General features: G+C 39.8%; 1 protein-coding gene across 2 annotated transcripts; it reads right to left on the bottom strand.

Moving 5' to 3' along the window:
* Window positions 1–132: 132 nt before the first annotated feature.
* Window positions 133–20,567, bottom strand: mmel1 (membrane metallo-endopeptidase-like 1). 2 transcript variants are annotated; one of them, XM_069690851.1, is made up of 24 exons: window positions 20,430–20,567; window positions 14,836–15,012; window positions 14,398–14,442; window positions 14,034–14,093; window positions 13,731–13,892; window positions 13,545–13,625; window positions 12,830–12,925; window positions 12,226–12,344; window positions 11,052–11,117; window positions 10,739–10,873; window positions 10,365–10,454; window positions 10,121–10,257; window positions 9,932–10,025; window positions 9,713–9,841; window positions 9,050–9,148; window positions 8,875–8,958; window positions 8,682–8,785; window positions 8,160–8,218; window positions 7,905–8,024; window positions 7,601–7,734; window positions 7,409–7,474; window positions 7,058–7,153; window positions 6,745–6,821; window positions 133–5,240 (listed from the first exon to the last, which is right to left on the bottom strand). In XM_069690851.1, the coding sequence occupies exons 2-24, from the start codon at window positions 14,990–14,992 to the stop codon at window positions 5,141–5,143; spliced, it is 2,310 nt and encodes a 769-aa protein (XP_069546952.1). In that variant the 5' UTR covers window positions 14,993–15,012; window positions 20,430–20,567; the 3' UTR covers window positions 133–5,140. The 2 variants fall into 2 exon arrangements, with proteins under 2 accessions (XP_069546952.1, XP_069546953.1); XM_069690852.1 differs by lacking the exon at window positions 20,430–20,567 and adding an exon at window positions 18,674–18,735.
* Between the last annotated feature and the right edge of the window lie 1,024 nt (window positions 20,568–21,591).

The following is a 21,591-nucleotide window of genomic DNA, read 5'->3' as shown; positions in this document are numbered from 1 at the left end:
CCTGCCTCTTTCCTTTTAGTTAGCTAATGTGTCACTACTGAAACTGTGGGCTAGCTAAACACTGCAACTAGTTAGATATATAAAATTTATGTTACACATGCAAAGGAGAGCCTTGAGATCGCACCATTTGAGACAGTCACTTTAATGGCAATGATTACAGATCTGAGTCACAAAAATAGCAGTCTAGATAATTACATAGCAGCAGGAACATTCATAAAACATCTGTCACATCTGAATTCTTGCAAAGCAACAACATTATTTCATAAATATTCATTTAGATAAATAAACTCCTCTGAGGGATATACATGTTCATATATGGCAAAAAATAATTTGTACTTGGCTGGTAATTTTAAAACGACACAATTTCACAATTTAAGAAAATGTGAATCTAAAACCAAGGTAAGAAAGGTACTCTTTTTTTTTTTCTTTTCTTTTATTCTTACCTGATTTTAAATCAGATTTTCTTAAGTGTAGAACATCAAGTATCGACAATAACACATTTTGTTTTATATACCCTTGGTGTTCAGTTAGCAACTTTAAACTGGTGCACTTTAAACTTTTTTTTTGTTCTTTTTTTAAAGAGTTTAACCTGTTGCTCTTCTAACAGCAGCCCAATGTTGCATCATAGCTCATGATTTAGCCTCCAGAATTTCTTTCTATCAGACATGATATTTGTGCCTTGTTGTTCAAAGGAATAGTCTGACAATTAGGGGAATGCACTTATTTGCTTTCTGGGAGAGAGTTATTTGAAGGCTAATACCACTCTTGTTGCTCTCTGTTAAATATAAAATTACTGTCAGTTGCTGGTTAGCTCATCTTAGTACAACAGCTGGAAATAGCTTGCCTTTTCAAAGCCACCTAAAGGTACACACTGTCACCAAATACTTTGTCTCCTCTAGTGAAAAAAAAAAAAAAAATCTCACTCAAGCTGTCCAAATGACCCTTCTCTCAGTTTGAATTTACGCTTTACGGGATTTAACCTTAGCCTGGCTCCACCCGGATATTGCACAGAGCCTGAAAACTCTGTTCACATGAAGGTTAGCTCACCCACTAGAGACCGGACCAACCAGTTGGGATGACTAAGTACGAGAATGTTCAAGTGATTTGTAAGCGTTTGCTTTGAAATGTAGTTCCAACAATTGTGGTGGTGGTAAAGCTACAGCGATACGAACAATTGTGGCAAAGCTAGCAACATCAAGGAATTAAAGCAGCACTGGGAGCAATGCCTAAAATAAAAAAAATAAAAATTCACACAAAAAAAAACATGTCAGTAAAAATTTACTGACATGTTCTATGGTTCTGATTGGTTTAAGGCTGTTCCATTAGTTTGAAAATTAGCCCGAGGTCTGTGCCCATTTTTAGGATGCAACGAGTGGAAACGATCCCCAATGGAGCGTAGCCAGACTACCTTTTCATGCAGTGAATTTAGGTCTGGTAAATCCAGGCTAATTCAGCGGGGCACAAATGAGCGTCAGCAGCTTTTATCACTGCAAGCGTGGGAATCCCAGTGGCCTGCTCAAATGTAGGGAAGCTCCTCTTGCATTCTCTGTGACAAGCATCTGTGATGGTCAGGACGCATTCTTCCCTTGAACGTAAATCTGGTTAAAGCTGGCTCACTCCATTTCGTCAACTCACCAATTCGGCCACTCCAGCCCCCCCGTGAGCAAACGCTTCCAGGGTTTTGGCCAAGGTTACAGCACCACCACTGGTCCTCCAGGAAGACTACGGGTGTCCACAAGTTAGTTGATTCACCTCTGCTTCCATGTTCACCGTTGTAGACCCTAACTGCTGGTTTGTGACGGTCAACGTTTCAGATTTCAGCGTGGGGATGCTCCTCTCTGTGTTGTGCTCACAACTAGAAAAAAAAAAAAAAAAAAAAAACTGGCACTGGCAGCCATGAACTACTAGCTGTTAAAGCAACCCCGGAGGAATGGAAACATTGGTTGGAGGCAGCAGAGCAGCCTTTGGTGGTTTTGAATGACCATGAGAAAATGGGGTGCATCCCTTCGGTCCAACACCTGAACTCCCTCCTGGCCCGGTGGGCTTTCTGTTTGGGTTAAACTTTGCTCTCTCCCATCTTTCTGGCACAAAACATCACACCGGACACCCCTGGAGAACCAGAGGGAATTCTTCCCTCACACCATCGTCAGAACGGTCACCAAGCAGAAGGCAAAACCTTACCCTTACTGTCTTGCTGTATTTTTGTCCCAGTTCACCTATGCTCTCAAGTTTTCCAGTGGCGCTATACCTCCCTCCTGGCCTGCCAATCTACACACTCTCTCTCCCCATCAGTACTTCTGGTGGCCCATCAGATGTGCAGAAGTTTGTGGTTGCCTGCCCTATCTGTTCCAAACAAGACCAAGGTCTTCCACGAGGCCCCTGCTGTGCTCCTGCAGCCTTTTCCTGTCCCACATTTCCCTGGACTTTGTCAACAGTCTGCCTAAATCTGATGGTAACACTGTAATTTTTACAATTGTCAACCATTTATTCACACTATGGTGCACTTCGTGCCATTACCCAAGCAATCCTTCATTAGTGAGACTCGTGTTTTTCTTTTTTTCCGCCTGCACAGCCTCCTGAGAGACACTGTCTCAGACCAGTTTTTAGAAGGAGTTTTGCAGCCTCATGAGAGCATCTGTCAGCCAGACTAAGCACAACATTGTGGATCCAGCCTTGTTGATTGGTGGAGGGAGTTGGAGTTCTAGCACAATCAAATCAATCACTAACCTTCCCAGAATTTCAGATCCTGTCACTCCCACCTGCCCTGCGATAACCTCAGCCTTTTTCTGCCTGTGTAGTACTCCATCCACCACAGAAAATTACTTTTCCATTCTCTCTAATGAGTCTTATTTGTTACCGAGCAATGACAAAACGAGGTCTGGCTTAATACAGAAACATTCTGCTGTGGTTTAAAAAAAAAGAAAAAGAAAACTGTTTATTAACTTAACCATAACCACAATCCTTTCCTAAACCTAATCAAGGGAGATTTTGTTACACTTGGTCCGAGCCACGGTAGCTGTTCCCTATTAAATTTAATGGACAGATCTGAGAGTGGTCCATTTTCTAACGATCAAGCTCTCTGGCAGAAAGCAAGTCAGTGTAATTCCCAAAATGTTAAACATTTGTTTAGGATGGCAGCACACTATCAGCACTTGGGTTCTGAAGAAAACAGTCTTTCATTAATGTGTCCTCTCCCAACCTGCTTAACACAACAGTATTTGCCAATATGTGAAGACTGAAAGACAGACTGAGAGTATAAAGCTTCAATATGCACATTCAGTTCAGCAGCCTCTGTCGAGACCTAACAGTCGTGTTCAGTTTACCCAGGCATCCTAAATGTGGCCAGTGATAGCAAACATTCAAATCCGGTTCGTGTTGTTTGTTTTTCTGCCTGTCTTTTAAAGTGCTCTTCAGCACAAAAATGGTGGCTTACTGCAGCCAGTGTGTCAATCCTCTCTTATGAGGGTCTGCTCTGCTTTGATTCCCCTATCATTACTTGTTCATAAAGGTAGAAAATAACAGTCCTGGCCCTGGCCATCTCGCTAATGACCAACTCCATTCTTCAGTGTGTCTGCCCTCGGGTTTGTGGATCGGCTACAGCGGTCACCACGCATCAGCACACTGCACTCCATCCTTTCATCTGACACGACATTGATCAATGCAAGATCAGAAGGCAAACCACTTCATCTGCTGCCTGTCCATGCTCGAGTGTATCTGAGGGGTTTTCTTCTCGCTCCCCCTTGGCATGTAATTGGCTCTGCCCAGTGGCCAAAAGTCTTGTTATCGCTGTCTGTTCAAGTCTCCTCTCGGGAGATCTTGTGGGAATGGAAAGAACAGTTGTTCCATAAATCAATAACTATTTGAGGTTAAATGAGAATACACAGATATCATACACGTGTACATTATTATTTTTTAAATAAATGCACTGTAGGTTCGTGTCATCTGACACATGCTATGTGTTAGGAACTCATGGGAACCTCTAAGAAAACCAAATCAAAGGTGATGTGTGTGGAAGCAGAGGAAGTGAGGGAGCTGACTTCAAACAAACAAACAAACAAACAACTATGATATAAACAGACCACAATCAAAACAGAGTGACCATAAATGCAGGTAATATCAATATCACATCACTCTATCTCCAACAACTGCTGGGTATTTCTCACTGGCTAGAAACTACCAGGCCACCATTAATTTTCAAAACATCTGGAATATGGTTTCTTACGACTAACTGTCATAACATACATATACATTTCTGCAGTGAGTATGGAGTAACAATCATTCACAGAACATGGCAAAGAAACTGAGAAAAAAAGATTTACAAAAAGTACTACATAGCTCTGTCAATTTTAAATATGTATCCACTCTGTAAGTGTAAAAATGCTGAAAGCTGCAGCTTTCGCAGAATGTTAATTTAAGGTTAAAGCTGCAGAGATTTAACAGTCTTAAAGTCTTTAGGTAATTTGTTTTCATGCAACATTGAATGACCAAAACTCTTAGAGTGTGACTAATTCTATTGTAGCTCTACTTCAGCAAAGTCCCCGGCTTTCATTTCATACTCTTCAGTCTCTGGTGAATTTGTTCACTATTATTCCTTCTGAAATGGCACAATGTCTTGAAAATAGCACATCGGACAAAAGATACAGAGGCTGCTCAGTGCCAGTTGTCAATGTATTAATCATAAAGATCTACAAAAGAGATTTTTTTTTTTTTTTTTTTTTTAAAGAATTAGTTCAACAAAGGTTGGGAAAGGATTTAAAAGCCAGCCATATGAGCTTTAACCTTTTCACAAGGTTTTATGTTTTCTTTGTAGCCTTTTCATTCATGTACCCCCTCGTCATCTCTTGTGGGACACAGCAAAAGTGACTTCCTTCAAACAGACAACGCTTCAAACTTGGGAGGATACTTGAGCAAGTTTCCTTCTTTTTACTATATATGTTTCAAGTTTTGAAACGAGGGTGTCCAGGCATTTCACATCAGCCATTTTAATTTCATCTCCAGTACTGTATATGCACATGTCTGTGTCATCACTCGGCCCCAAATAAACAGGAATAAATCATAGACAGAATGTCTCTGTGGCTAAAGTACAGCCTGTTCTCTTGATTTGAGTTGCCAATGTCAAGAAATGGATATGTCAGCGGTTCTACCAGACACGGCACTTCAGCTCAGGGTTCATTGGACTGCCCTTTTGGCACTGAAAAGCTTCTGAGAAAGCTTCGAAATTCTGGAGCGACCCAAGCACTCTGGGGACAAAAGAAAAACAAAACATTAAGGATGATAAAAGCTGAAGTATGTTAAGAATGTTAGAGGGGTGTTGCTTTAGTGTGAGTCCAGCTTCCCAGTCCTCATTTGGATCAGAAAATCTAGCTGCACTCATCTAGGTATGTTTATGAGTTATACAACAAATTATTTGTATGAATTTTAGGCTTAAACTTTCAATCCAGTGAATCTTTGAATTTAATGAGGCAAAACGCTACACGTCCAGCTTGAGCTGTGTGGCTGCTCTGAGGCTGGACGAACAGTGATCCAGCTCTGTCAGTCCATCCAGAGTATTATCATGAGGTTAAATTAAATTTGAAGTTAGTGATTGTGACTTTGGAAACGGCAATAATTACACCTGCAATCTCAATTTTATTTACTGCCGTTTAGGAGAAGCATTAAAAAGTTGTGACAAATTTCCACTTTTATTGTGAAACAGCTAACACGCTAGCAAACCTATTTTTTTTTTATACATCCATCAGATACAAAGTAATATCAGCATTCATTTGGAGTCATGTTTCTTTTAACCTGGTAGGTCAAAGCCCAACATTCATTCTACTTTTGACTCTGTTTTTGGTCCCATTTAACACCTGTCGAAAATATCTGGCCCTTTAGCTGCTAAATTCTCTGCCGTTTTTCTTCAGGTGGCCGCAAACTTTGTCTGTTTACCATTAGTATCAGTGGGATTTTAGAGCGCTTTTCTTCTTATTTTTTTTACAGAAAACAGATGCCTGCTCCAGTCAAAAGTGACACTAATCAGAACAATGACAGTAAAATAAAACAGTAAAACCGTCCACTGTAAGAAAACCAAAACAATAAAAGAGGATATAAAGCGCCATGTCACTGAAGGGAATGGCAGGGTTGAAAGATAATCCTGTGGGTTTATCACGACAAGTGACTCCTTAAAAAAAAAAAAAAGTATTATGAAACTGTTTGTATTAAATGACCAGTGTCTCTCTTAAATGTATTCAGTTTGGAAATTTTAAATAACTGAACACCTCCATCAATGTGAATCTCATGGATCAACTTCAAACTAACTGATAATGTAATGAGCAACCCTGAGTTCAGCCCAGCAATGTAAAGATGGTATAAATTACTAAAGATCCTGGCTTCTAAACAAAAGTTAGTGAATTTAGCAGCAAGATGGCTGCATCCCAGTATTATTTATTACTGTTCATATTTTTTTTTTTTTTTTTTTTTTTTTTTACTGCATATTTAAATTAAAAATGGAAATGCAGCATTGAACATTTTACATCAGACCAACAGTAGATTAAGGCTTTAATATTGCCAATGAAAAGTTACTTAAATCAGCAGTTATATAATGAAGTACTTAAAGACCTTTACTTGACATGTTTTACGACAGAAAAACACTTTGCCTGAAATAATAATCTGTATATGATATAGCCTACATATTTTTTTTTGAAAATAGAAGTTCAACTTTGTAGTTAAACATCCTCATCATCATCTGACCCTACTGCAGCTCCTTACCTGTATTCTAAAGGGCTGTGTGAGTCAGTCTTGATCGACTGGCTGGCATACTCAGGCCGATAAGCACCACACCACACCTAGAAAAGAACAAAGTTATATCAGTAATCTTTTTTTTTCCAGCAGATAGTTAACATTGCAAATGCTTTTTAAAAATGACCAAATTAATATTTCTTGTCAAATATAGCTATTATTACTAATTTTGAAAAATACTCATCTTGAACTTTGGCTCGCAACCCCAGATAGTTAAATTATTATCTGGCCTCTGTCTGCTTAAATGATACCTGTAAGAATAACATGTTTGCTCATAACTTACTTGGGCAAAGTTGAGAAAGAAAAGCTGCTTATAATCCATGTCTAGACCAGGTAGCTGAGGCTCTTTACCCTCCATCTTCACCCATTTTAGATAAGCCTGTAAATACACACACACACACACACACACACACACACACACACACACACACACACACACACACACACACACACACACACACACACACACACACACACACACACACACACACACACACACACACACACACACACACACACACACATACACTAACTTAAAACCGATTGTAGACTTGCATAAAGTTTATTATAAGCACTCTGGAGCTAGTCATTACTGCTAAAATATTGACGTGGTTTTGTACAGCCAACATCCGACCTTATATGCTTGACGAACACCTCCATTGTCTGCAATATTCTCTCCCAGAGTGCTGATTCCACTGACCTGCAATCACGCAGACAAAACCATGAACACACACCATCATGAAAACACTCATTCTGGTGGTCACTTAAAACATTGTATGACATCCAAAAAAACCTTCTTATTTCATACATGCCACAAGGTGCTTACATTTTGTCCACCTGCGAGCTTCCAGTTGAAGTTGCCATATTGTTGCACCATGCACTGTGACTGGTCTTTAAAGTGTTCAGCAGAGTAATTACTCCACCAGTTTAGCATATTACCATCCTTGTCAAAATTACGTCCTGCAAAGAAACATAATGCGTTAAGTACTGTATGCCAAAAATGATGATGGCAAATTGTTGTTAAAAACAAATTTGAAATAAATTATTACTGTGGAATGACAGCAAACTACAAACTGTATTTATAAGTTTAGGTTTCCGAAAACACTAACGATGAATCCCCAGTCCCTCACCGTTGTCATCAAATCCATGTGTGATCTCATGTCCAATAACCATTCCTATTCCTCCAAAGTTAAGAGCCTGGTGCTGATGTTTACTGAAGAAAGGTGGCTGCAGAATTCCTGCAGGAAACACTGCACAAACAAAAACAAGTAGGAAATGAGAACACAATAGGTACCTGCAGTGCTGTAATGAGGAGTGACTATTCCTGTAAAAAAACCACATTTAATTTATTTACAGACGCTGCCAGTGGTCTCATTGAGCCTTACCTATCTGGTTTCTGTTGGGTGAGTAGAATGCATTCACCACAGCAGCACCGATGATCCACCTGAGGAATGATGGGCATAAAGTTTATTATAGCATTGACCTGTATTTCCTGTTACAGACAGCAGCTGTGCATATTGCATAAAGCTCATTTTTTACCATGAAAAAAATCTAGGCTACCTAAACATTCACTTTCAATGTTGATTAAGTGTCATTTTATTTGGACGTAGAAGATCTCTCTTGTGACTCCAAAAGCAGCAGCAGGGCATTAAATGCACCATATCCATTTTAGAAAATATTTTTTGGGGGGATCAGCACGTTCCTGTTTATTATCTTTGAAACAGAAAGATAAAGCCAACTTGTATGACTTGACTTTGTTGTTTTGGTGTAATCAACATCAGCTAAAAGGTTTGTGTTGCCACCCTGGATGACGTTTTATGTTCTCCACTTTAGCCAAAACATGGCGACCGTAAACTTGACTTAACTGATAAGGACAGCTTGTAATGTGTGATGTATCAACCACTTACAAATCAGGATCAACAGGCTCCCTGAGCTTCTTCAGGCTCTTGTGTGCTTCAGACTTGAGGTTCTCAAGGATGTTCTCAAAGTAGTGTTCTTCACTAAAATTTAGCTGATAAGAAAAATTAGTGAAATTTGCGATAAACGCACGTTTTACTTATTTACACTGTCGCCAGGTAACGTGACTCAGTTTGAACTTACATGTGCGTATTCCTGGTCGAGCTTCTGGTTGCTCCCCTGTAGAATATGATCTGGATAGCCGATATGCTCTTTGATTGCCATGGCCTGCAAGAGATGCAGACCAAACAGCATAATTCCTCACATCTTCTGGAGAGCCCTTCTGATTTTCTCAGAACGAACTTTGCTTGTGTTATACCTTTTCTCTCGCCTTCTCTTTCGAGGGAGTGTCCATCCAGCTTAACTCCTCCAGTGTTTCTACGTACGCTTTCTGAATCTTATTGATGAGGTCACTGACCTGGAAACATTTCACACCAATAAAACGAGTGACATCAGTCTGATATAGACTCGCATTAGACCCCATAACACATACCCAATGTTGTGCATTAAATACAATTTGCTCTGACAAATGCGTTTCAGGTCACACCAAATGAATTCATCATTGTTTTGGAATAATTATAATTGCAATTTTTTACTGACATGATGCATACCAGTTCAATTTGAAATGGATTTTCAACGCATTGAATGGTTTTCTGATACATTTGTTTTTTTGTACTGGGTAAAACAGAAAATACATTTTGTGTATCTAAAGAACACGTGTTAAACTGTCAGAAGAGTATATAAATATGTCATTTGGTGGCCCATAATGCATTTTGGTGCTTGAAAAGTGACACCTGGCACCTCAGGATCTGTTTTTTTGTACATAATGCTTGTCATTCTACAAATTTCCAACAGCAATGCAACATTTGTGTTATAGCTTGCGTGTCATAGTTTTACATACACTTTTGTTGCGACAGAAACAGGTTTCAATGCTCAAAGGACAACTTGTTTCTGTTATGTTCAAGGTTAATTTTAGACTCACCATTCGTTTACTTTCTCCTGCAAAGGTTTCGCGCACGTACAGAGCTCCAACTGCGTTCTCCATGCTGCTCTGGACGTATCGGACACACTCTCGCCACCAAGCATCCTCCACAGTGGTCCCATAGAGAGTCTGACCATACAAACATAGGCAAACCATTATTTTATCTTTGAACAAGTAAATCTTAAATAGTGTTGCTCTGTTTTGTCCTGCTCATCGGACCTTTCTGTAACGGGCTCTGGCGTCTTTAAAGTGGCGGCTCAAGCTGTTGACTCGGTCAATGATGAGCTGCCATGTGAGGTAGTTCTGCATAGTTCTGCAAACATTAATGAGTATTAATATGTTGTTATTCTGCTTTGTATCTATTCTGTAATAATTTAATCTTCATCAGGATATCGTTCTTGGACTGACCTGACACTGTGTCTGGAGAGAACGTCATTCATCTTCTCAAGGTAGGGAGAGCTGTACACCACCACCTCCTCCTCCAGCTCCACATCAATGGACACACCCCACAGCACACCTTGAATAAATCGTGTCCAGTTAAAACCCTGGAAGACAAAAGAGGTAAAACATCCTCATTCAGTTTATTTGAAATCTCTGACCTGCTGGCACATTCAACATGTAGTACACAGGAAAGAACTGAAATCGCACTCACGTTAAGGCCAAATGTGCTCTGCAGTTCACCGAGAGTCATCTTGTTGTAAAGAACGGTGACATCTTGGCGTTCCTCTGCTGGTGATGTAGCCTGTCCAGCAACAGGAAGAAAAATTATATAAACTGAGTCTTGGTTATATATTTACATTTTTCTCTCATGTCATCAGGCAAGGCCCATTTGTTATGCTCTTGACAGGCATGAAAAAAAAAAAGGATGGGTTAAAGCTTGCCTAATCTATAAAGTCCACACTAAATGCGACCTGATTCTCTCATTCAAAGGAAGCACAGAGAAGGTGCTAATTTTTCATCTTGTCATTATTAATTTTCCTTTGCCCTCATCCCACAGTCCCATTTCCTGTTGTGGCTGGCACTCACGTTGGCGATGTCAATCTCCAGCTCCAACACTTGCATCATTTCCTCCCACACTCTGTCATCATCCTGAGTCAAGTTCCTGTCCTCTCGGGTTATTTTCGCAATAGAAACCATGAAATGTAGGTAGGCCTCTCGAACCTATGGTAAAATTGCATAAGCATTACCTTTTTTATTTTAGAACAATAGATTTGAAGGAAATTATATTTGCACCACTTAATTGAAAAGGATATTTGAAAAAATAAGACCTCACTGTGGACAGTTTTTATTTACATAATTTCTTCTGTGATTTGGGTGAACTGTTCCTTTAAAGCATCACCTTTTTGTAGTTTCCATCGTTGAAGTAATAGTCTCTGGAGGGCATTCCAAGTCCCGGCTGGTCAATCTAACCAAAATACAAGAATAAGAGCAGCAGTTATGCATTTTTGCATTCCCATAAACCTTTTATGATATTTACATCTATGTGTTTTAACAGTCAAAAAACAGTGGACTGAACTAAACTAATAATTGTTTAGTGTTATATTGTATGGCTTGACTTTGTTTTAACATCTTGGGACCATGTTGCAGATTGTAATTTTTTTTTTAGTCTGCAATCTATAAATAATCATATTAAATCATATTTGATCATATCTCTGTACAAAATTCATAATGCCATTGCAAACATGTGGAAGTATATTGTTTACCATGTTCACCATCTCAGTTTGGTGTATTAGCATGCCAACATTTGCTGAGATTAGTGGGAATGTTGCAGGTATTTGGTCCTAAATCAAAGCAATTAACTGAGCCAGAAGAAGATTAAATGGGGACCACGAATTTCATGGCAATCCATCAAATAGCTGTTGAGATATTTCAGACTAAACCAAAATAGTAGCTTGGCACTGCCATGCTATTAGTGTGCCTAAATAAAAACATCAGTGAAAAACAATGTTGCATTGGTAGACACATGCCTTCATTACCATGAGCATCACTATTGTAGTTTTTTTTTCAATGAAGCCTTCTTTTTTTTTTGTCCTAGGATGGTGACAGATTAATTTTGCCTTAAGGGAGAGAGTTAATGCCTTAGCTTGCATATATCTGTGATTGATTGTAATGTTGTGGAAGGGTCAACGTTGGGGTTAGGGACCAGTTGCTTGACAGTGAAACAATCAGCCACAGCAGCAAAGAGTTCAAAGTGTGCATCCCTACAACAGATCCAATCTAGCACCAACCTAGCATCAGGATTAGGGGACAGTAAAACTCAATCATGGCATGGTCAGTGTAAAATAGTCTGTCACCATCCTAGAAAAAAAAAAATCTCGCTACTTGCTCTGTCCTTTTGCCCAAAATGCTGTGTAGAGCAATAAATACATATTCATCTGCAGCTGAAAATAGTCCCCCCCCCTCCCCAAAAAAAAGAAGACCTGTTTTGTTTTTCATTGGCTTTGTTGATAATGATAAAAAGCCATATCTATAATAACTTTTATTTGTTTGTGTAGGATAAACTATCATCTCACATAAATGATATGGCGCAGAGAGTCTCGGTCATCCGTCCACACATACATGTCCAGCATAACCTTCTTGTGGAAACGAGCGGTAAGTTTTGCCAGTGTGTCCTCAAGGCTCCACGCCTCCTCTGCAATTAAGGGAGAAATAAGCACTCAATTTAAAAACATTTGTTTCGCTACAAACAAACAAAATTCAGTATGGTGGGCTGCAGAAGTCTCTGTGTTCAGATGCAGCTATGCGCGGCTAATTCTGTTTGAGCCACCGTCCATGATTACATTTAATTACAGTGGAAAGAGTCAAGAGGATGGGGAAGAGCAGCGTAGGCTATTTAAAGCATCATTCAGTCCTGATTGAGGACTTGCTCCTCTACCCACGCTTCACCCTCCCAAACTCCCCACCTGACTGCTCAGCTGAAAAGGCTCGACCGGCCTCTTGATCCCGCCAACAAAGCTTATACTCAGCAATTCACTGGGTGCAAATATAGCTTCACCAGCTCTGTGTGAACACTAGTATATGAGGAGGCACAGTGCTCGTTTGTGTGGACGTGTTGCATGCGCTCACGTTCCTGTTTGTATAGACAGGACATTAGACCATATTCAGAGGCTTCAGTACCTGTTGTGGTGTTCCAGTCCTCTGACGCCACGGGCCAATCTCCGATGCTGTCAATGAGCTTCAGGAGGGGCTGCGAATCACGCTGCTCTATGAGGCCTGCAAATAGTACACAAGCACGACTTAGAACATTTAACAACGCTGTGATGTGACTACTCTTCACACGGTAAGACAATATGCAGCTGGAAAAAAAGCTGAAAAAAAAAAATCAAGAATGAACTCAGGAAACATTACAACTGAAAGCATTATTGGACAGGAGGCTTTTTTCAATCCTGTTTTGCGTAGCTTTAGTTAGCTGCATCAGACCTGTTGCAAGCACTCACTAACTCAACAGGCAAGTTCTCCTCTTTAGCAAAAACTAAATTGAACTTAAATGAATTAATCATTGTGACTGGGTAATCAATTCAACCATTTTATGCCAGTTATCCATTAATTCAATAAATTAGATCATTAGAAATTCCTGAAATGGATAGTTGGTAAGAACTGAAAATAATGGGCTCAATAATGAATAATTGTATGTCAAATCACCCCTACTGGGTTCTCATCGTACGTTTCTACTTTACTTCAAATGATCATGACAATATTGAATGTTAAGGTCTTAAAAATTCTAAAGTTAAACTGGTGAACCTTGTGGATACCCTGCCTGAGGAAGACTAGCCTCTTTTTTTGAAAAAAAAAAATATACAAATAATTAGACATATAGTAAAGAGTGTCTTACTTTCATTCATGCAGGAGCTATACAGGATTTTGGCCTTCTTGATTGCATCTCTGTCCTCTTCATTCTTTGTTTCAAGAACACCTGCAACAACAAAACACATGCAAACAAGTCCTTTCTAAATGAAGCCCCCTCATGTGCTCCGAATACTGCGGCCCACTGACCACTAAAGACAAAACCCGAGCTGACCTTTGAGGACAATCTCCAGCTTGTCCCTCAGAATGTCAAAGACGCTGTGGCGGGAGCTGGTCTCCGGGATGACATGTCGCTCCAGCCAACCCCCGCAGGCGTACTGGTAGAAATTATCGCAAGGCTTCACAGACTTATCCATGTTCTGCAAGAGCCGAGCAGCTTTAAGATCACAGGGAAGAAGGACAGCATGGTCAAGGCTCACATGGGGTTGTAAAGCATGTGGTTTTCTGTCTAAGATGGACTGACTTTGTTTGCAAAACAAAACAGCAGAGGAGCAGAGGGAAAAGCAGCTCTCCTCACCTGCAGTGACACAGTCCGCTGTTGTGCACACATTGCTGAGGTTGGAGCGAAACAGCTGGCCTGCAAAAATGTGTGAACAATAATGAGAAAAAATATGGACTTAACTCCAACTGGGACAGGAGAGACGATGCTGTGTAAATCACAGAGCTTATTCTAAGTGGCTTAGATCTGTGGTTTGTGTGTGAGAGACAATGTCGATGTCAGCAAAGACTGTGTTGTTTCACCTTTGTGCGGCACTGCTGATCAGGCAGTAAAGAGAATTACAGTGTTACAGTGTCTATCAGAGGCACATGCTGGAGCATGACACATGCCAACCCGCTAAGACCACAGTGCATCTTGTCTTCAGTTTGCTAAAGAGACTCACCTTGCCCTGTTGAGCTCCTGGACAAACTCGGCCTGTTTGTTTGTTCTGAGAAAAAAACAGGTTCAAGAACACATTAGACAGTCTGGATGACTTTATTCTAAATTTGAATGATTTCTGCAATTGTTTTTATTGATTTCAAGCAGGAGAATATATAATTAAGTCTAATGTAGCCTTGCAACTTTGTTTGCAAGCCCACAAAAATAAAAGATTTCCCCTTGAAAATATAGCATTATTTTGTTAATTTTAGTGTCATATTAACTGCAAAAGTTTGACATATGTGCATCAGTATTGTGAAAAGCAGATCGCGGTCATTTTATGGAGATATCGCAAGTGTCAAATGTTGGCTGACAGTGAAATAGAGTCGGGAGACACCTGCCATCACTTGCTGCCATCTGTAATATCTGGTTCTTTCCACAGTGATCCTGACAGAGCCATTACCTTTCACAGCCGACGTGTAGAGGACTACCAGCCCGGCCAAGGCACAGCTGACCAACAGCAGCAGCACGGACAGACTGATTTCTGCAACAGTCCAATGACGCTTCCCAGGTTTACTTGATTTCTCCATGATGTCCATTTGGCTTTCGGATTTGCCCATATTCCTCCTGACTGCCGGCTCTGTGGAAAAGACACCGTTGGAGTGTGGGATGGTCCAGGCAGAGAGCTACCACTGAGCATGTGTGTGTGTGTGTGTGTGTGTGTGTGTGTGTGTGTGTGTGTGTGTGTGTGTGTGTGTGTGTGGGCTGTGCAGTCATCCAATGGTAAACTGTGCCAGCTGACCTGCGGTGAGTGAGCTTCAACTGCTGAACACCTACAACAACTTCACTGACAGGAGTTGTGAAACTGTTTTTATTTTATTTTTTTTGCACAAACACAGTTTGGTACTCTTTTATAAAGTGATAGAAAACATTTATTTTCTGTTTCAGAGTCCGCTGAATCCGCAAAAATGTTTTTCTTTCACACCTTAAAAAAATGCTGATAGTTTCAATGCAATTAGCAAGTAGCTAGTGGAATTACATCTCCTCTACACATATTTATTTAAATCAGAGGGGGAAACCAAAATTATGAATATACATAAATAAATTACTTCAATTTTCTTGCTTTGATTTACTCTGCTGCCAATTTATTAATTAAAATGTCATGAGTTTCCAACAAATGGGTGGGGAAAAAAGGGGAACCAGGATAATTGTTTTGAGTCACATTTTAATTAAAGGGATATGCACTATCAGAATAATATATTATGTTATGTTTATTTGTTTTCTGACTGTGACGAACACATTTTTCAAGGGATACATTTCGCGCTTTAGTCCTTTACATGAAACAACCCAACATGATAAAAACACAGTTTGCTTGATTTGACATCGCATATCTGCTCCAAAACAAAGGTCTGTGACATGAGGTCGCCACTAGATAAGCTAGATGTAAATGAGTCTTGAGTACACTGTCTCTCACAGTGTATAGAAGACACAAACAGACTGCGGGACTTTTGCAGCAGGCCGATATCAATATGATTTATTATCTATTTTGTAGAGGTAATTTGGTACCTGTCTTTCATCAATCAATCTATTTCTGAATATGGCCTGGCCCTAATGTGTCACTGATTAATGCATTGGTTGTTAAAATGAGTATTTTACTGTATTAATGGCCCACCTGCAGCACACCTGTTTTAAGAACTTTACTATACTCGTGACATTTTGCACATCATGGAAGTTCATTTCAAACATTATATTTGGCTTTATCATTGAGTTCCATATGTTGGTAAGCTAGCAGGGAGAGAGAGTCATTATATATTTTAAATGTGCCATTCATGCTGGAAACAATTAGGAAAACGGTACATTTTCCATTAAACTTACTTACTCTGACCATTGTTGTTTGAAATATGTGGCCCCACCTTACCCCCCCCCCCGCCACCCCTCCCCCTCCTCCCACACACACACACACACACACACACACACACACACACACACACACACACACACACACACACACACACACACACACACACACACACACACACACACACACACACTTCAAGAGAGCTAATTTCTATGCACAATAATTATGTACGCGTGAACACAATATTGCAAATGAGCATTTGAGCAGGGGACAAAACAACAATCACCCATGGCTTTCAGCAGCATTACTTTGCATCTATTCACTCTGCAGCACCTGTTTCTTCCATAACCATCCCCATTGCCCTATCATTAGGCCTGACAGGGAACAGGCTGTAAATCAGAGGTTCACACTGCTGTGCCCCATTAGCCCTTCCTGATGAATACTCATGGGCGCATATCTGGCACTGCGGTGATGAAGGGCAGACAGGGGCTTGTTAGAGTTTCACTGCCATCCGCAGACCGAATCAGCATCAGACTCCACAGAAACACTCTCTGAGGCACAATCTGGCTATAATGCATTATAGGCAGGCCTCATTTTATGGAAAACTGTGCAGTGATGTGCAGTGTGCTGCATCATTTTGCTGGCCAGTACAAAGAGTTATTTACATCTTTAAGCAGCAGATAGCTGCGTTCCGTTGATGTTCATTCCCTCTCTCTAACAGGATACAGACAGAATTATGTTTTAAATATCTAAAGTAGCATGCAAACAAACACGAATAGAGAACATGAATATCAAGTCCATGGCTCATTTCCAGCTCAATACCGCAAAATGGATTTGGAATTAAAAGTTGGACAATGAGTCTTAAACCTTTTAATCCTTGATGAAATGGCTTACATAAGGATTTTTCTAATCATAGGAACAATACAGAAACTCCAGCCTCTTAGAAATGTCAGTAGGTTTAAACAGAGAAACCCCAACATATCAGTGAACAGTATCTGAAATTTTAAACATATTTTAGACATTCAAATTATGATAAAGGCAGATTTTATTATGACTGAAGCAGTTTGTCAATCTGAACAAAGAGTGCATCTATACGTTGTTTTGTTTTGTTTTAATGTTTTTATAATATAATTGTTCTTCATGGGTTTTATAACAGTCTACAAAAGTCTACAAAATGAAAGATTAATTTAAAAGATTATTAAATCATGTTTTATTTCTGCATAGTAATATGCACTAACTCTACTGACTATTGTGTTTTGTTTAAATCAAGGAGGCATGCAACTTATGACAGGAGAAAGGAAGCTCATATTGTATTTGCAAATTTGACAACAAATACAGTGGTGCTTTGGAATTGTCTATATTTCTGTATAAATTTACATAAAGTGAACCCAATTACATAGATAAGATAAAAACATTATACTCATTTATTTATCATGGAAAATTAACCAATATCTGAGTGGTAAAAGCATGTGAACCTTCAGGGTTAGGTTAATTTGAAGGTGAAATAAGAGTCAAGTGTTGTCAGTCACAAAGGTCACTTCAAGAACAAGATGTGCATGAACTTGTACACAAGGTCACAAAGGAATTATGGGTAATGTCTATGCAACTAAATTCTCTCTCACTGACTAATATTAATGTTCATGAGTCCACCATCAGGATAACAGTGAATAACAGTGGTGTGCATGGCAGGGTTAAAAAGAGAAAGCCACTCCTCTCCAAAAAGTACATTGCTCCCCATTTGCAGTTTGCCACAGATCACAAGAACAAGCCAGAAGCCAATTGGAAATATGTTTTGTGGACAATTGAGCCCAAAATAGAAATTTCTGGTTTAAATGAAAAGCACAATATTTGGAAAAAATACTGCCTTCCAGTATAAAAAACCTTATCCCATCTGTGAAGCATTGTGGTCATAGTAACATGGTTTGGTCCTGTTTTGCTGCCTCTAGGCTTGAACTGCTTTCCATTACTGATGAAACAATAAATTCTGAATTATACTAGCATATTCGAAAGGGTAATCTCGCCGTAAACTGAATATCAAGACAGATGGGGTCAAGCAGCAAGACAACCACACTAAGCACATTTGACCAAAGAATGGTTAAAAAGAAATAAGTGAATAGTTCAAGTGAGGAACCAACGTCTCAGACTTGAAACTGATCCGTACAAAGAAATGGACTGAATTTCTCCGAGATCATGCGCAGGACTGATTATCAGTTACTGGAAAATGTTGTTGCAGCTATAGCCGCAAACCACGTTGAAAGCAAAGGTTCACATTTTAGCTACTCACAGATATAATATATTGGATTATTTTCCTCAATATGATGTACAATATGACCAAGTATAATAATTCTGTTTATAATTTTAATTTACTCAGCACGAAGCTTCTGTAAACAACATTATCCACAACAAATGTTTAACAGAGAATTTTCAAAGTGAGATAACTAACCTGAAACACTATTGTCACTGAAGTGAATCACTTGCTTTCAGCAGTGGAGCTCCACTTCAGAGCGCAGTGCATTACTTCCTCGTGCTTAAGCTTTTTAGCTTTTGGTTGCAAAAAGGTGGCTGCAGAGCTGTTGACCACATAAACATTTAATACCGCAATTGATGGTAGGCAACATACTGTATTTACTCCGAGTAGAATCAGCACTGAATATCAACACGTCTCAACGGAGATGCATTTACTTACTAGAGTGAACTACATTTGAATTGCGAAAATCAGCAAACAAACCACAAATCTTTAAACTGAACTCAACAAAACTATTAGAATCAGCAAAGTGATTTATGAATTTCCAACCGACTGCTGAGTGGGAGAGGGACAGAGTTACCATTGAAAATGATAAATATCTTTGTTCATTCAAATCATTTTGTTTTGTTCAGTTAAAAGATTCAAATGACTTTATACTAAGAAATCACATAATGCCGTGACATTACAGGGTTCACTTTAGTACAAAACTAAACCTTTATGAGCATTCTTTTAAGAGGTCACAGCTCAGAAAACACCTACAGTAACTGCAACTGGACTGTTGCATCAACTGACTTTTAGCAATGAAGCGTAATACTGCTTGTCACAGTTGAGCTGTCATTTCCAATGTTCTCTTCCTCTGTTTGAACAGGTAAAAGACGTCTTGAGATATTTTTTTTTTTTTTTCAGGGGAGATTTGGCTCAAGAGAGCAGCATTTAAACCTTAAATTACCAAACAACACAAACCAGAATAAGACAACACACTGTATAGACAAAATGAGTGAGTGAAAACAATACTTTAAAAGCATATTAAATTCAAAGTGACTTAATCTCATAACATTCATTAACAGCTCTGAAAATGTCAAGTCCCACACACCGGTCCAGTAGAAAGGGGCAGCTTTTTTTGCTCTACTCTGTTCAAACGTAGAGAACCAACATCTGTAGAAAATTGTTAGAGCGCAAGCCATATTGCTTTTATTTCTGTACATTGTGAATGCACACAGGTAACGAAGAACAACCCTAAGGAGAGATTTATATATTTAACACAACGGTACACTCAGTCAGCAGTGAGAAGAGCATCAATGCAACAACCAACTGATTTGATGTGTGACACTGATCAATGAGTTCAGTTTAAGGATTTAAAGTTAAGATTGTTTTCCCTCATGTGGTGAACACCTCTGCTGACTTCAAATCAGTTTCTGAAGCAACAAGACTAGTAAGTGACGGAATAATCACATTATATGATGCATAAAACTAAGTCTTAACATACCAGGGCTATGGGTGTAATCTAACAGGTCAGTGGTTCAGTGTGTCAAAAATAAGATCCCCTCTGTGAAACTGAGACTAATCTGTGCTAAATGTTTTCAGGTCTACTTGTTTTAAGCACATTAGAACTGTTCAGTGACTGGTACTGTTCTTCCCTAAACTTTGTGTTCCAAACAAAACAAGAATTAACTCACAGGTCTGGCTGCACCAACAAACAATCTGCACACTTAGTACAGTCTTATTCACTTGGACACTGATAACATGTCCTCAGGTGTTTGATAGTGTTTTTTTTCCCCGCATGTAAAGATGTGCGAACAGCTTGGAATGGAAGTGAATGCTATGTTGTAAATCTGTTATGGGACTGACATGAGTGATAACTAAAGGCTGCAGTTTCAAGTGGCTAACTTTAACCACTTTCACTTTGGCACTTGACAGCAAACAGGAATGTAATCTAAAGGATCCAGAGGCTTACCTTGTAGGTGGATGATAGAGGTCCCTGAGCCGTTCCCCCACAGCGCGCTAATATCTCAAACACCCCTGCTGAGCATCCACTCAGAGCTGGTGTGTAGAGAAAAGAGTCTGTGCTGCGGGTTGAAGGAGACGTTATCCAGCTCAGTGTGCTGCTCAGGGAATGAGTGAGGCAGCAGAAAGGGAGGGAGGGAGGGTAAGAGAGAGAGAGAGAGAGAGAGATAGAGAGAGAGGGAGGGAATAAGAGAGGGAGGAAGAGGAGGCAGATGGGAGTTGATAGCACTGGATTGTTTTTAATTACATGGCTGTGATAAGAAAAAAAACGTTAGGAACATATGAAGGGTTGAGGTTGATATGGGTGTCAGTGCGTATCTAAGGGGTCAACAGGATACTGGATGTGTTACAGTGAGCATCAATTTATTTTTCTCACTGTGGAGTGTCCCCAGCTGTTTGAGCGGAAAAGAGCAGAAAAATCTGGAAAGCTTGCTGGGAGATAAGACAAACATGATCTTGAAGCACTCCGCTGACAGATAATCCAGCAACACACTGTATCTAAACCTCTTTTTTTTTCAAAAGGCTACAGATCTATACTCTCCAGTTATCATCAAAACAAACACCACTGATGCCCTTGACGTCCCTCTGTCCTTTGGCGTCTAGGAAAACTAAACTTCAGGGAGGTCTCGGATGCCCGTGGCGCGCCTGGTAGGGGTCTGAACCCTTGCCTGGTGTCAGATTGAAATGGCATGGCGCCCAGGCTCATTATCAGCCTGATTAACCACACTAATTAGCTGATAATAAAGAGAGAATGGGGACCGCAGTGTGTTTGGCCGATGTCCGTAAACACCCAGTTGCTCAGGTGTTGCTGTTGCTACCAAGGACAAGAGAGTTCACAAATTAGGAGATCTCGATCAACCCCCCCCCCCCCCCCCCCGCCCAATAAAAGAACGTACGCTGAAAATGCCCTTATATGATTATTGCTCACATGCAGCATCATTTTAATTTAGAGAGGAACCTTGCAAAGATGTTTATTAGTAATGGGGATACATTCATTGAACATGACTGATGGAGTGCAACACGATGGGGAGTTGGGATTTGCCCTGAGTTAATAATTTATTCATGGGTTTTATTTAGCAGAAAATGTTTCCTCTCGTATATTCATTGCGTCA

Source organism: Brachyistius frenatus, unplaced genomic scaffold, assembly GCF_029030835.1.
Source record: "Brachyistius frenatus isolate BFR_SWC_R1_liver_20210118 unplaced genomic scaffold, ASM2903083v1 Contig_10, whole genome shotgun sequence".
Taxonomy (NCBI): Eukaryota; Metazoa; Chordata; class Actinopteri; family Embiotocidae; genus Brachyistius; species Brachyistius frenatus.
This window is presented reverse-complemented; position numbering and strand designations above follow the sequence as displayed.